Raw genomic sequence first — 15,822 nt, forward strand, 5'->3', positions numbered from 1 at the left:
GACCATATATAAGGCTTATAATTTCACCACGTGACACCATGCAACTTTTTTCCAACTCGAAGCAGAGTTTGAGTTTGTCCGTTTTAATGGACTTTCTCTTTTAGACTTTACAATGAGGTATGATTTTGTTATACTTTTTACTGCTATGTCAGACGTATATATATAAGCGCGTTTTGCCTACTGCTTTTTAAACAGCAAGTAAATTTTAAAATGGTCGTATCAATGATATTTCATTTAAACACATGACTGGTGTCTCGCAGAGGAAACATGTGCCAATAGTGGCATAGACTGTGTGGTTGCAAACACCCGGTTCATAGTTTTTTTCTACATAAACCGCTTCAGTGGCGCTAAATTCAAATAATTTCAAGATCAAATCAGATACGAAGTTGAAGAGCGTAGACAAAAAGTTATCCCGAATCTGACTGAGCCAATAAATATCTGCAATCAGATAAAACCTTAATTTTCAAATAATTCGACAGAAAACAATGAACAGAAAACCAGTATAAGTTTTAACCTGGCATGTCTTATTGTCCCCAAATGCAGGACTATGTGGGTTCAATTGGTCATTACAAACCAAAGACTTTTTAATCATGCGGCAGTGGAAAGTAATATGAATCGAAGTGAAACTATTGCTTCCGTGTTATTTGATATGTCCTCCTGTTAACTATTTACTTGCTTGCTAATACCTCAATGGTTTTTTTTCTAGTATAAAGCACCGTATATGGTATGTACATATTTCATTAACATGTAACTCGTCACCATCTTGAATACTAATATTCATGTCCCGGTTATTTTTGCCAAAGTCATCAATCAATAAATCTTAAAAGTCATAATTTGCAATCTTTTTGCATCTATCATTATGGTTATATGCGACTCAAATAATTTACATGAGAAACAACAAGTATAGACCGCAACACAACAACAAGTAGGCAAAACAAAAAGGCTTCAACGAGGTTAATTAATACTTATCGGCCGGACAGGCATCCAAACTCTTATATGGTCATCCATAGTTCTGTGATGTTAATAACACATGTATTACAATATTCCAGAATTTATGGCATTCGGAGAAACAACTGGTGATTCACGACTTTACGGAGATGATGTGTCAACATATAACTTAGGATGTTTCACATCAATTCCTTTCTTGGGTGACAGTTACAGCTACTTGACTGTAAGTTTATACTCTTCTACACATTTCATGTCATTTGCAGTTCAGCAAACTCAAATTTGTTTTTCGTTCATGTATTTTTAAACCGTGTTTGTTCCTTTTTATTCCCTAGTTGTTTTAAGGATTTCTTACCTTAGCTATGCGGAACTGTTCAGTTGATTATTCAACCTGGGAGAGAATAGAAGGATGTCATCTGAAATTCCTAGAAAATTAAACGCTGAATTTAGAATTCCTGAAAAACAAAGCCATCTTTCGAAAAATTAATCACAAAGTCCTAAATTCTAAGCACAACACAATATAAGTGTAAATCCTAAATACCCGCAAAATTAAAGACCTAATTCCTACGTCACGAAAAAGGTCCTTCCACACCTCATCTATTGTAGTTTTGATCAGTTTCCATAATGCCAAATAAATAATAAAATTAGTTGCATTTGATACATATTAAAATTACAAAAAACAAAAATGTATTCGAGCAGTTACAAAATGTATTTGCCACGAGCCAACTGTTATTATGAAGTGAACGCTTCTTTATGTAACTTCATTGGGGTGTAAAAGCGTTGACCAAAGTACATTTTGTATGAAGCGCTAAAAAATACAAAGATAATATAATTATCTGTTCATATTTACAAGGATTTTACATAGAAAGAAGGATTGGAATCATGTAGACTTTTACATAGACTGTCACTATATTTTACAAATTATCCTTGACATTTATAAACATTGTACAATTTAAGGATGTTCGCTTGTCATGTTTTGGAATTTCTTTCAGATTTTCGGAATCCTCTGGTTTTATCCAAAAAAATGACTTAAGAAATTTTGCTCATTAATCCTCATTTTTCTTTTCATAAATATTTTACATATATAATTATATGCCACCTGTAAAAGTCTTATAAAATCTATGTTATTTTTAATAGTTTTTGAGAACTTAAACTTGTCAATGATATTAAAGCTATGAAAAATCAAGAGAGAACATTTTCCCGCCAAAACTTTAATGGCTAATATCTCGAAAACAAACAAACGGACCTATATATTTTTTTTCGCTCTCAGTCTGTTGGTTCATTTATTAATTCCCTATCAATATATAATAATTTTATGAAAAGTTTGTTACTGAGTACAGAACTACCTTAAAAAGAAAATAATGTAACAATAATATAAACCAATCGCTGCTGAGGAGGTGGTTCATATGTACTAAACACAAAGTTATTTATTACTCAATAAACATGATAAGTAAAGCATTCATTCTAGAATTGTACACGTCACTTACGAATTTAACAATAATTCTAATTATATCAGTCTCATCGTCACTTACGAATTTAACAGTAATTCTAATTATATCAGTCTCATCGTCACTTACGAATTTAACAGTAATTCTAATTATATCAGTCTCATCGTCACTTACGAATTTAACAGTAATTCTAATTATATCAGTCTCACCATACGTATAAAATATATATATAAATCTTGTCGTATTCAATAGTCATATTTAAAAAAAGAGGGAACTCTTTCATTAATTTTAGAAAATCATTGCTCTCTATTTTTATTTAATTTTGTGCAGTTTAAGGTGAAATGCAATTCATATTCTACTTCTAAATTAAAGATACTATACTGAGGGGCAAATTCTTTCTTCTAAAGGAGATTTACTGTATTATATGTCGACCTTTTTCAATTTTAAGAACACTATTATCAAATACTTTCCTATACTTTCGTTTGATAGAAAGTCCCTGCTATTACCAGAGACTTGTGTTATGTCTCTGCTATTAACATATACGAATGAATGTTGTCCTATATATTTTTTGTCAATGCCTAATAAATAAAAATCGTTAAAAGGCACAAGTACAAAGGAAAATTTTATTCGTTCCCTTCTACAGACTGTCTTTGCATTAAGTCAAAATTTTACTGTTTCAATAATTATTTTGAATAAGTTTATAAGGAAAAACAGTAATAATTAGTATGGGACGAGTAACCTTGGGACGGATTAGAATATAACAATTATGTATTGATTTCTCTCCCCAGACTACAAAATGCCCCTATCGTTCGCTTGAGAATTCAGTTTTGACAGTCTGTCACTCACTATCTAAGTACTATCTTATGTAGATGATCTATTACCATAAGCTTGTACTAGGATTGATGTTCAGATCATATCTTCTTAACAATGTACATTTGAAAAAAACAAAATACAATCTCTAACGTAACGGTACCCAAATTGCAAGGGTACCCAAATTGCACCTTTTTAGCGAAAATAGCAGCGGAAATCTTACAAGATTTCCTAGAGACTAAACAAATTTGTATTTTCATAATTTGATACTATGCACATCTTTCAACATAGGTAAACATATTTAGATATGCACCAATTGTTCATAGTATTTATCAACAAATGAAGTGTTAACTGAAAAAGCAAAATCTACTGAAACGTCACTATGCGACGTCATCAAAACGTCATCTTTTTAAAATGAGCAAATACAATATGTTACAAGTATCCTTTTCTTAAAAAACAAAGAGTAAGCATGGACTAATATCCAATTGTTCAAAATATTTGAAAAAATTAAATAAAAGCTCTGTTTATATTATACTTTTGGCGATGCGAATTTAAGCATGGATGCAATTTGGGTACTCATTTCAGAATAATTGATGGTTTGGAGGTCAGTTTAGACCAATTTTTCTATGATTCCATATGGATTCAAAATTAAATTGATGAAACCATATAATGAATAATGATACATCTACAAAATAAACATATAATGAAAACTTTTGCCTGAAGTATAAATAAACGTAGGTTAAAAAACTGTCAAAATAGGTGCAATGTGGGTACCCTGACGTTATAGATAGTTCCAGGTATCTTAGACTTAGCACTACAAGTTAAAACCATATAACTTTATTATTTTAAATGATGATCAAGCATTTATGTTTACATTTTGCTGTGAGAATGATGCAAACTTGCATATTCATGGACATTCGATTTCATGGTTTTCCAAAATAGATATATAGGATAGTGTGGTATGAGTGCCAATGAGACAACTCTCCATACAAGTAACAATTTATAAAAGTAAACCATTATACATGTAGGTCAAGGTACGGCCTTCATAGTCTGCATTAAATCATACAACAAATTTGCAATTGGTTGAACATTTTGGGTGGTTATCATTGTACCCACAAAATCCACCAAATTTGGTATCCAACAAATTATAATGAATCCACAGTATGTAGGGTAGTCTGCCACATACGTACATGGCATGGGCTGCTAATTGTAGTTGTGTAGTTGTCAAACAGTTCCAAAAACAGTTCCATCTAAATTTTGTGTATATTAAGTCATCCATAAATGCATGTCACTAAGTTAATTTAATAAATACAGTACAGGATATTGAGAGGATACAAAAATACTGTGGCAGTCTGTCGGATCCTCGGTACATGTTGCTTTAATATTATATATAAATCATGAATTTGCTTATGTTTACATCTTTTTAATAAAATTAACGGTACCAATTTTCTTGCACCAGACGCGCATTTCGACAAAACATGTCTCTTCAGTGATGCTCGTGCCAAAATATTTGAAATCCAAAGCTTATATAAAAGATGAAGAGCTATAATCCAAAAGGTCCAAAAAGTATAGCCAAATCTTTAAAATACTATGGGGAAATCAGAAATGAATTAGTTTAGCTATGACATAGTTAATAATACCCAGTCTTCATGCTTAACAACAAGTCCTACGGCCCTGGTTTGTTAAATTTTTCTCTATTAACAAGCCAACATAATCGAACTAAAATTTTCCAAAAAATGACCTTCAGGCTTGTAGACTCAAAAGTTTATTGTGAATGCTGAATACCTACATATTTTGCTCTCATGTCATAACACAATCTGCATATTCATTTTAACTTTTACTTTTCATTCACAGTTTTCTTCAAATGGTCTAGTATGCATGGGTTGCAGATATACTTCGTATGTTCCAAGAGAATTGAGCTTGTTTACAGATAGAGATATAATAGCTGCATTATGGACAGATTTGGTTGTATCTAGATCAACGGAGAAGATGTTTTATCATCTCTATAGTGATGATGATGAAGATGGAGATAGAACACTGATTGATTCAGTGTTGAATAAAGTTTCTTCTAATGTCAATTATTACGCTCGAACAAGTGACTTTTCAGCATCTTGTGTGTATATTGCTACATGGGAAAATGCAAGGCTATATGGTGATTTTGTAAGTTCATGCAGTAAGATTTAGCCAAATGAAAAATGATGTATGTTTCCTATAACCCTTTTTTTCAAGCTGAAAAATAACCTACCCTAAAGTTTCATTTTTTATTTAGCACTGTTAAAGTCAGATGTCCCTGCCATAGACTCAATTTTAAAACAAAAGGTAAAATAAAAAAATAAATCCCTACCTACCTACTCTATTTTTTACAAAGATGTAATCATGGTAATAGGAAATTTACACACATATTTTTTTTTTGCCTTTTATTTAAGGAATGACTGTAATATTTTTTCTGTCTATGAAGAAATAACATCAAACATTTGGTGCACACTGAATAACGCGTGTAGCGGGTTATTTTTAAACAGTGTGCACCACATGTTTTTATGTTATTTCGAATAGACAGAAAAAATAATACAGTCATTTCTTATAATTTAGTTCTAAATTCTATTTTAAACCGTAGAAAACCATGAAAAAACGTTGATGGCGTCACGGTCACATGACTAAATTATGTCTATGGGCTCATAACAATATAACGTCAGAAGATGCGTTACATTCAAAATTAAATTATATAGAATTGACTTTTAAGGAGATTGATAAAATGATTTATGAACCACAAAGACATGATATTCATTGAGGCCATTAACCAAGGATGAATATCATATACATCTTTTTGGTTGATATACATGTATTGATAATGCTGATATCAAAAGTATTATATTTTGTTTACCCATCTTCAATTTTCTAGTATGTATTCAAGATATTTAATTGCTCCTTGCTTTTCAAAATCCAATGCAATCTTTATCTGCTTTTGCAGTTCCTAATTTTGATACCAGTAAGTTCATTAAAATTCCCTAAAAAATTAGCACAAAAAAAAAGAAATAGAAAAAGGTCAATTTGCATAAAGTCATAAACCTACCTTATATACATGATAGACTTTGCCTGAAACAACTATTTAGTTTCATGTTAGGCCAAATAAAAATATATGTGTGGTTCCAGTTGCATACTTTTGAATAGTAGGGTTGGTACATAAATGTAGGTCGGCAAATTTTATGTATTTTTTTCTAAATTTTATTTAAGGATTGTCAAAATCCGGAAAAAAATCATGTGTTTACCAAAATTGTTTCCAGTATTACACACGTCAATACAGGAAGTCGGCCATTTTAAAAGTGTTTGATTGCAAAATAAAGACAGTCATTTACATTTTCATTAATTTTGTTGCATTTTGACAACTAATTGTTATGAATTCTTGCATTTTACCAATAACAGCTAGATACTTCTTATGGAAATTCAAATGACAGAAATCTATGAATTTTATATTATTTTAATTGACAATCCTCAAAATTAAATTGGTTGAAATTTATTTTTCAGAAATGAAAAAAAAGTTCTAGGGTCGGGGTTTAAACTAGGGTCGGTTGGGTTACTAAAACATGCACACCTATATTTTTATTTGGTCTTAGGCTTAGCTTTTCCAAGGGGCTAGCATTGGGGTCTTAGTGTGATGCGGGATTGCCGATTTTTTGGTAAGCATGACACGTGAAAGTTAAATTATTTTGCTGTGAAAAAGGGAAATGAAGTCTAGCGGGACAGGGGGAAATAACAAAAAAATGAGAATTGCTTACGTACATAGTGTAAGCGGCAGGGTTTTCGCTGGTAGTCGCCATTTTCGCAATTTGCGAAAAAATAATAATTGTGGCGATAAAAATTCGTCATTTGCGTTAGAATTTGGCGAAAGAAATATATATAGCGATTTAATTTCATCCATCTTGTTTATTTACTTTTTTCTCGAGTTTCTCGGACTTTACCCGATCAGACAATACTCGGAATTCACCTTGACCTCATTAAGATTTTGATAGAAAATCAATAATCAGCTGATTGCATTTAAAAGCTATCGACAACAAAGGACTAATTAATAAAGGTGTTGATTGAATTGTTTGACAAAATTATATGGTTAAATGGCTTCTGCTAAATTTCACACACAGTATTTATTAAGCACTTTGCGACGCACGTGTGTGAAGCAAACTTTTGACGTCTCCTCTCTTTTTAAAGATAGAAAAAGAAAGCTGTTGTTGTGACGATAAATGTTCAAAAGCAAGAAAAATCTCCGATTTAAAACTTTATTTATCATTTGGCTTTAATATAGGTAATTGATTAGGGAGACTACTTTAAAGTTGTTTGAGTGACACGCGTGTTTCAAGCATAGTTTTACGTCTCAACTTTTTCATTTACGATAGTCAAGAAAGGAAAACTGTCGTTATGAAGAAATCTATCCAAATTCATTTAAAATAGACTCTAAAGTAAGTTTGAGAGAATAGTCATAGACACAATGAGGCAAAATCATCTTATTTAAGGGAGGGGCGGGGTGGGTAGAAAAAAAGGTAAATTTTAAACAAAAAATATAGTTATGTTACTTGGCGAAAAAAAATAAGAAAGTGGCGAAAAATATATTGTTTTGGCGAAATAGGTGGCGAAAAAAATAATTGACCCAGGGGAAACCCTGGTAAGCGGGATATGGGAATCTGACAAAACAGTAAGCGGGATCCGGGATCAAGACCCCCAATGAAACCCCCTTCCAAATCTTATATTACCATGATTACCCTCTCATGATTTTTCTCATGGTGTCAATATAATGTTTCATAAAGCAATATGCTTTGAACCATTTAAGAAGAAAAGAGATTTTTTAGTCATATTATTACATTAAGTACTAGGTCCTGTTGAAAATTATAAAAATTGTCTTATACCAAGTTAAAGTGATAACTGATACTTTTGTGAATGGACACCCTTAGAATGATTCTAACAACTATTGTCAGTCAGGGGAAATATTTGTTTAAGCGAAGCTTCACATACATTAATTTATTCTCTTTTTCTCTTTTTCAGAAAACTGTAACATTTCAATTCATTTTGGCAACAAATGGTGAAAAGACCTATGCTTACTCCTTGTTTAAGGATGTCACTATCCTGTCTCCACCTGGTGGCAGACAATGTGCTATAGGATATTCTGGATTAGGTGGACACAAATCAAGCATATACTCCTTCACAAGAAGTGCCTTTGACGTTAGTGAATTTAGAGGGAACACATTTGATGGTGGGTATATAGTGACATATTTAAATATTAATTTGATGCCATTGCAACAGGAAAACTGTCACATTCAACACTTGTATTTAAAAACACAAAAATAATTTATATTGAATAATTATGCATACCTCTATTAAAGATAATTCTGGATTATCTGAACAAATTCATCTGTTCCAAAGAGTAATTTTTTTTTAAATTGTGTTGCGTACATTAATTAGCTACAATGTATCGGACAATTAATTGTTTTTCAAGTGTAAAATGATTCATTGATTGTTTACTTGAATCATGTATTTAAAATTCTATTGTAGGTGCAAATGGTGTATATTTTATGTCACTTAACTTAAACGGTCCAGTACCACAGAATCCAGCTTCTCAGTGTGTGAGATGGTATCGTAAGAATGTTAATTCAGTTCAATGGAGCTTGAGAAGTAGGAGATGGTGGTTAGCTAATATTTGTCCTTGCAATCAGAGAATGATGGTTTTTGATGGAAGATATTATTTCTTTTCATATCAAAATAATGCGGTGTGCTTTGCCAACTACAGATTTGGTATCAGTCGTGTAAGTACACATATATATCTGCTTTAATGTGCATCAGTGAATCCATGTAGATGAAGACATCATGTTTGCCTGTGATGTTTGGAATAGGAGAGCATAAACCTGATGTTTAAATGCAGTAAATGTCTCTTTTTCATTCCCTATCATCTTTTATCCATGCTAAACACATGAACATGTTATAGCCTTTATAGACCCTCACAACATTTCTTTGACTAAAAATGGACCTTGGAAGTGATTTGACTAATATATGAATTTATGAAGATTTAGATTACAAATTAAAAAGAACAAAATTGCATGTTTATAGAAAACCCTGACATGTGTTACACCTCCCAGAAATCATGATTAAAAAATTCCTTTAAATTTAGATAAATAAATTCAGGATTGATAACATTTGCAAAAGTATATATTAACAGAATGGTTTAACATATTTTTTATGACTTTTTTTACTTGTTACCTTTCTTCTTTGTGTACCTTTTGATATATGCATTTATTTTGAAAATCCATTAAATTGATATCCACGAATAAAATTACCCTCACAGTATAAATTGACGATTTAAATGTATAAACATAAAACAGCAAAAATCCACATGAGAGCTAGGCCTTGTCATATTTGGTATAAGAAAAAAATATTTGTATAACATTTATAAGCACTCAGACATACCAAACAAAAGTGATAATATATAAATAACAAACTTTGTTTAACTTTTTAGATTTGTTGCTATCACCAGTTCTATGGGTTCCTGCTTAGGAATAGTCCAGATGCTGGTACTATGGTTACAGGGAATCCTTTTACTGATATTGTTACATACCAACAAGATAATGTCATCCCTAAAGAAAATTGTTGTGAAAAATCAAATAATTGTTATCTGTACTACAGAGTAAGACCAGTGGGATTTTGTTACAGGAGGTCACCATTTGGTATATGTAAGTACATGTATTCTGCTGATTTATAGGTCTAGATGAGTGTACCATATTATAAACCAACTTATTTTCCTGACCTTCCTTAAAAGAAAAACAATGCAAATATAAATTGTCATGTATATGTTAACGTTGATCTAGATCTGTCTATTCAACTAAATCAAGAAAATTTGAAATCAACAATTTTAATCACCACAAAGTGAGCTTGCATTTTGGGGAGATTTTCTTGCGCCATTTTGATTGTCTCTTTGTGTCTTTGAGATGAAGAACAGCAATAAAAGCACTGTTCTTTTGCTTGTGTGTGTTTATTGCTGTACATGTACTGATGGATATCTCATATCCAGATAGATATCCCATATCCAAATGGATATCCCATATCCGGATGGATATTCCATTTCCGGATGGATATCCCATATGTAGATGGATGTCCCATTTCCGGATGGATATCCCATATCTTTTGTTTTTCTTTTTACAGCTTAGAAAGAACAAAACGCAAACTAAACTATCCGCAAAAATATGTTGGTTTACAGTTATAAATGTTTACTCTGTTTTGCTGTGAAGAATTGCTTCTTTAAATGTTTGCTTTTTCATATTGATTTGTCATATACAATTTTATAAGTACCACTATTTAAAACTTGAAAAAATTATGAGCAATGGTTTATCAAGCTCAATGATCAAACACTTTGTCCTGAGAATAAGTAGCTGAAGTTGTCGATCTGCAATCACTGTATGAAATAAAATATGCTTATTATACATTATGGAGCCTAAAATAATGTAAAATAATTTGCATAGAGAACTTAGTTTTGAATATATGCATGCATGTATGTGTTCTATAATTTCCTTCACGTTATAATTAAAGATAACTCGTTTCTTATGACTTCAGTTGGTAAATTTTGTATATATTTTCAGTCTTTACCTTTGGGGATCCTCATGTTGACACTTTGGATGGATTTCAATACACATTCAACGGCTGGGGTGAATACACAATGATGAAAATTACAAATGAAAATGTAACCTTTGAAGTTCAAGCTAGAACAGACTTAGCTACTTCAAAGAATGGAACTGACCTAAAGAAAATAAATGCAACTATATTTAGTGGTTTTGCTGCAAAAGAAAATGTAAATGCAACTATGCAAGTAGAACTAGCCAGTGATTTGGAAAGTAAGTTATAAACCCTGATTATGTTTAAAAACAACAAAATGAAATTTTTGTTTTGTTTTAGTAACCTGAACTATTTAAAAATTGTTACCATAATTTCTCTTAGAAGTATTATTGAAATTTTGAAAGAAGCACAGTTTAACATGTGTCAAAAGTAAAAGATTTTTTTATCATTTTGAAGTAATTATGTAAAATTTATGTTGCATTCTATATGGAAATAAAAGATAATTCAATGCCTTAGCTAATCAATAATAAGGAATAATATGAGACTTCTAAGAAATGTAATTGTATATGAAATATTATAACGTTCTATAATTCAGATTTATGTTGTTATGGCCTATCTTTTATAATATTTGAAAGCGTTCTTTATTTCAGCAATGGTAGTTTATGGTAACGGAAATGACTACACAACACGGTTTAATACTGAAGACAACTTTGCTGTTTTTCTAACTGGGATTGTGTTGAGACGTCAAAATCATTCACTTGCTGTTGCCTTCTCCGAGTCAGGTGATTATAACAACATTTTTAATCTATATATATATAAAAAAGAAGATGTGGTATGATTGCCAATGAGACAACTGTCCACAAAAGACCAAAATAACACAGACATTAACAACTATAGGTCACCGTATGGCCTTCAACAATGAGCAAAGCCCATACCGCACAGTGAGCTATAAAAGGCCCCAAAAAGGCAATGTAAAACAATTCAAACGAGAAAACTAACGGCCTTTTTTATGTAAAAAAATGAATACATAGCTTGTTAATCTAAATTTCATAGCAATGGACGTTTTCAGGTATCATACCAATATTGCATTTGGAAAAAAGGCCTCTTAGATTAAGTTGACTTTACTGTTTTTAGTTCACCCAAGATATTTGGTTTTTACAGCTCAGATTATTGTCTAATAATTATCATCCTTGTTAAGGAAGAGTACTTGTACAATGCATGCATGATAATGTAAGACAGTGTTACATATGTTTACTTCGGATATCTGTAATTTTACATATATCTCTTGGAAAGAGTAATTTAATGAAATAAAGAAGTAAATATCTTTGACACATGTTTGATAAACCTAGGTGGAATCTACCAAACGGTCAATACCATTTTTGACAATTATTTTAACATATATAAAATGGTGGAAAAAACATTAAATATTGATTTATATTTCTTTATTTTTATATATATAATCCTTTATATTTGCAGGGATTCAGTTAAACTTTCAGGTAAAAACTCGGCAGTTGACTTTGTCAGCATCAGTTCCTGAGAATTTTAAAGGCCAAGTTCAAGGTCTAATGGGAAATTTTGATGGCGACAAAACCAATGAATTTATATTACCAAATGGAAATGTACTTCCATCTGGTGATGTTGATTCTGAAAGAAAAATCTATAACAATTTTGGGCAGCTGTGTAAGTAATAAAATCTCAGGTTTAGTGATGTTTGTTTAAAAAAAAATTATGACAGAAAAAAAAATCTTAAATTTAAAATGTAAGTAATTTTTTTTTTATCTTTTGAGACTTTTTTAAAATCTTTTCTTTTAAGACTTTTTTAAAATCTTTTTTTTTTGAAATTTCTTTACTTTTAACATGATAAGAGTTTTAAGTGCATTATACTCTACAATTCAATGGCTCAACTACATAATTTTTAGCACCCTTTAACAAATACTAGGGATCTGTTTTAATTATAATATTACAATTTTTTGTATTATAGGGGAGACAACTGCATCCAATACAATATTTGAATATACTGATGGGAAATCCTGGGTTGATTACAGTCACCAAGATTTTGTTCCATTGTTTATTGATGAGTTTGATAATAGTACCCTCCAGTCAGCTTATAGCGTCTGTGGTGGCAGTACTGACCAATATAAAGCTTGTATCTTTGATTACTTAGCAACTGGTGATCAGTCATTTGCTGATGATACTCAATCAACAAATTTGGAAGCTGAGTCTGAAACTGCACAATTACGTAAGTTTTGTTTTTATTTCTACACTTTAAAGACAGTATTACAAATTTTGGAGGTGTAAGCTTTCAATGTAAAATTGTTGAATGTCTTAATTTTTTTTGGAGTTGAAGGACAGCAATAAGAGCCCTATTCATGAGAATTGAATTAAGTGATTTTGTTTAATATTCAAAAACGTTAAATCCCCTCTTTCTACAATTATTGACAGTGACCGAATCTGGATATTCAGATACTTTTAAATAAATCAAATTAGCACAGTTTAAGTCTTCTAATATTAGAATATGATATCCTTAAGTGGAAAGATATTTTCAGAGTTTTGATCAATTTGAGTCTTTCAAATTACATTAAACCTTTTCTTGCTGTTTTTTTCTGTAACTGTTCCTAAACATCCTTGAATATCAAATACTCAACTTTTTGAGTTCCTGTTGATGATGCATGTCTACAATTTGGTCACATGGTGATGAAATTTACATAACAGATTCAGCTAACTAGTACTGTATCTCAGAACTGTCCTTTTAAGATTGATTGATTATTGGTTGCTTAATGTCCAGTGTCATATCATATATTATGAGTTTTAGAAACTATGATGAGTTTTGATTTAACAACCTAGACTACTCACAAGGGTAGTGTCTCAACGTAATTCAATAACAAGCTCCTTTAAAAACATTGGGGTTAGTATTCCTCAATCTTTGTTTTCTGTATAGTTATGTATAGACTGTTTGTCTTGATTTAAGTGATCTTTTATCTTTTGATGAAACTGTTATTATATAATTCAATAAATTCATTATCTTCCAGAAAATGAGGCTCCAGAAATAGAGGGAGAACCCTCTATCAAAGTTGTAGTAAATCAACCTATAAGTTTCAACTTCCAAGGTCAGGATGATAAACCAGGTTTCAGATACAGTATAATAGATCAGCCAAGTGGAGGCACTTTTGCATCTGATAATTCTACAGGAAATTTGACATTAACATGGACACCTGCAAATCTAGATACAGAAAAAATCAGGTAACTTTTGCATAGGTATTTTGTTTTTAAAAAGTTCTAGGGTTGAGGAGTGAAACAATGAGAATGTTCTGCGTTTGATATAGGGGGTCTCATTTGGGGGTTCCGATCCCGAATCCCGCTTACTGTTTTGTCAGATTCCCGTATCCTACTTACACTATGTACGTAAGCAATTCTCATTTTTTTGTCATTTCCCGGGTCCCGCAAGACCTCATTTTCTAGTTTTCACGACACAATAATTTGACTTTCACATGTCACGCTTACAAAAAATCAGCAATCCCGCATCACGCTAAGACCTCAAGATATAGCATGTAGTTATTTGGTATTCATTATATATTTTCTATTTTATTTTGTAATGATATTATGTAAATTGAGGAATATTAATTTTCTTTCAGACTTTGATTAAATTGTGTATATAAATGTGTAATTATCTTACATAAACTCCACAGGGTAACTACTGTCGACAGTGATGGTGTAACAGCAGACGCTATAGAGGTGATCATTATGGCGTGTAGTGGATGTACGGGTGACCACGGAACATGTGACTATGAAAATCTGAGAAATGAATCCAATCCAAACTACGTCATTGCCTCATGTAACTGTACAACTGGTTGGTCTGGTAAGGACATATTTTTTTATAAAAAATAAAGTTGTGATTTGATTTAAGATTGCATCTGCCAGATAACCAAATCTGGAATTCAGCTATGGGAAGTATACAATGAATGTTCTGTTATATAGAATTTAAAAGTATTGGAATCTAAATCAAAACAGGTTCCAGAAAAAACATTTTTCAAAAATTTTATATTGTTTTTTTCCTATAATCTTGCAGTTACATCAGGTGTTGTATCAACTCAGTCAAATGTGCGATGTTTAAAACTGTTAAATTTAACACTTGTTAAATTATCAGCCTTAAATCACATAGAAAGGACACCAGTTTGGGAACCTTTCTTCCTCAAAAAAATATTTTCTTGTTTTATTTGTCCAATATTGCATCATTTTTTTCCTGAAAATTTTTCACATATAAAACTGTTGGAAAAACCAGCATGAAAGCAGCTGAGTGACTGACCACTGTGTAAGTGTGAACTTGAGGTTGAGAGAAAAAAACATTTGTATCTTTTAGCTTTGTATGAAATACCAGTAAGATTGACAAGTCATATGTAGATGGAGGACATATACAATAAATAAATACAAACCTTATTTCTTTACTTCTCTTTTTTAGGTGATGACTGTGAAATTGATACAGATGCTTGTGCTGATAATCCATGTGCTTTAGGACGTACCTGTATAGATTTATTACCAGCTGATGAAGTAGCACTTGGACGTGGTTACAACTGTTCTAATTGTCCACCAGGCTATAATATTACAGCCGATGAAAAATGTGAAGGTAAATAAAGAGATCAATTAAAGAATTAAGAATTATTCTAATTGCAATGAGGGCATAAATAAAGAACCCTTTTCATTATAATTTTAAACAGTAAAGGTTAAGACTGAATATTTTAATATTTAAGAATTGAATGCTTCTTTTTGTAAATTCATTGGCATGTAAAAGCGTTGACCAAAGTACATTCTTAAAATGTGCACACGGTCAACGCTTTTTACAACCCTATGAAATTACTAAAAGAAGCATTCAATACTTATACATAATTATATTTTTTCGCTATGATTCTTTTATTTACTTGTGCACTTTATTGTAGAAGCATGTGTCAACATGAATGTTACAATTCGTTTTGAAATGAAGTTGATTAAGGAATAACGTGAGATTGCAGTTAGCCAATCAGAATAACCTATTATAATGAAA

At 31.2% G+C, this 15,822-nt stretch overlaps 1 protein-coding gene across 1 annotated transcript in view; it reads left to right on the forward strand.

The window, feature by feature from the left end:
* LOC143062028 (uncharacterized) overlaps positions 1-15,822 on the forward strand; it is a 64,690-nt gene that overhangs the window by 14,333 nt on the left and 34,535 nt on the right. Inside the window, exons 5-16 of the mRNA XM_076233880.1 lie at positions 1,050-1,171; positions 5,058-5,363; positions 8,232-8,439; positions 8,739-8,989; positions 9,697-9,910; positions 10,814-11,065; positions 11,438-11,569; positions 12,264-12,467; positions 12,769-13,026; positions 13,817-14,027; positions 14,474-14,643; positions 15,244-15,408. Of these exons, the coding sequence (XP_076089995.1) occupies positions 1,050-1,171; positions 5,058-5,363; positions 8,232-8,439; positions 8,739-8,989; positions 9,697-9,910; positions 10,814-11,065; positions 11,438-11,569; positions 12,264-12,467; positions 12,769-13,026; positions 13,817-14,027; positions 14,474-14,643; positions 15,244-15,408 (2,493 nt within the window). The remainder of the gene's footprint in view (positions 1-1,049; positions 1,172-5,057; positions 5,364-8,231; positions 8,440-8,738; positions 8,990-9,696; positions 9,911-10,813; positions 11,066-11,437; positions 11,570-12,263; positions 12,468-12,768; positions 13,027-13,816; positions 14,028-14,473; positions 14,644-15,243; positions 15,409-15,822) is intronic.

Source organism: Mytilus galloprovincialis, chromosome 2 (genome assembly GCF_965363235.1).
Source record: "Mytilus galloprovincialis chromosome 2, xbMytGall1.hap1.1, whole genome shotgun sequence".
Lineage (NCBI taxonomy): Eukaryota > Metazoa > Mollusca > Bivalvia > Mytilida > Mytilidae > Mytilus > Mytilus galloprovincialis.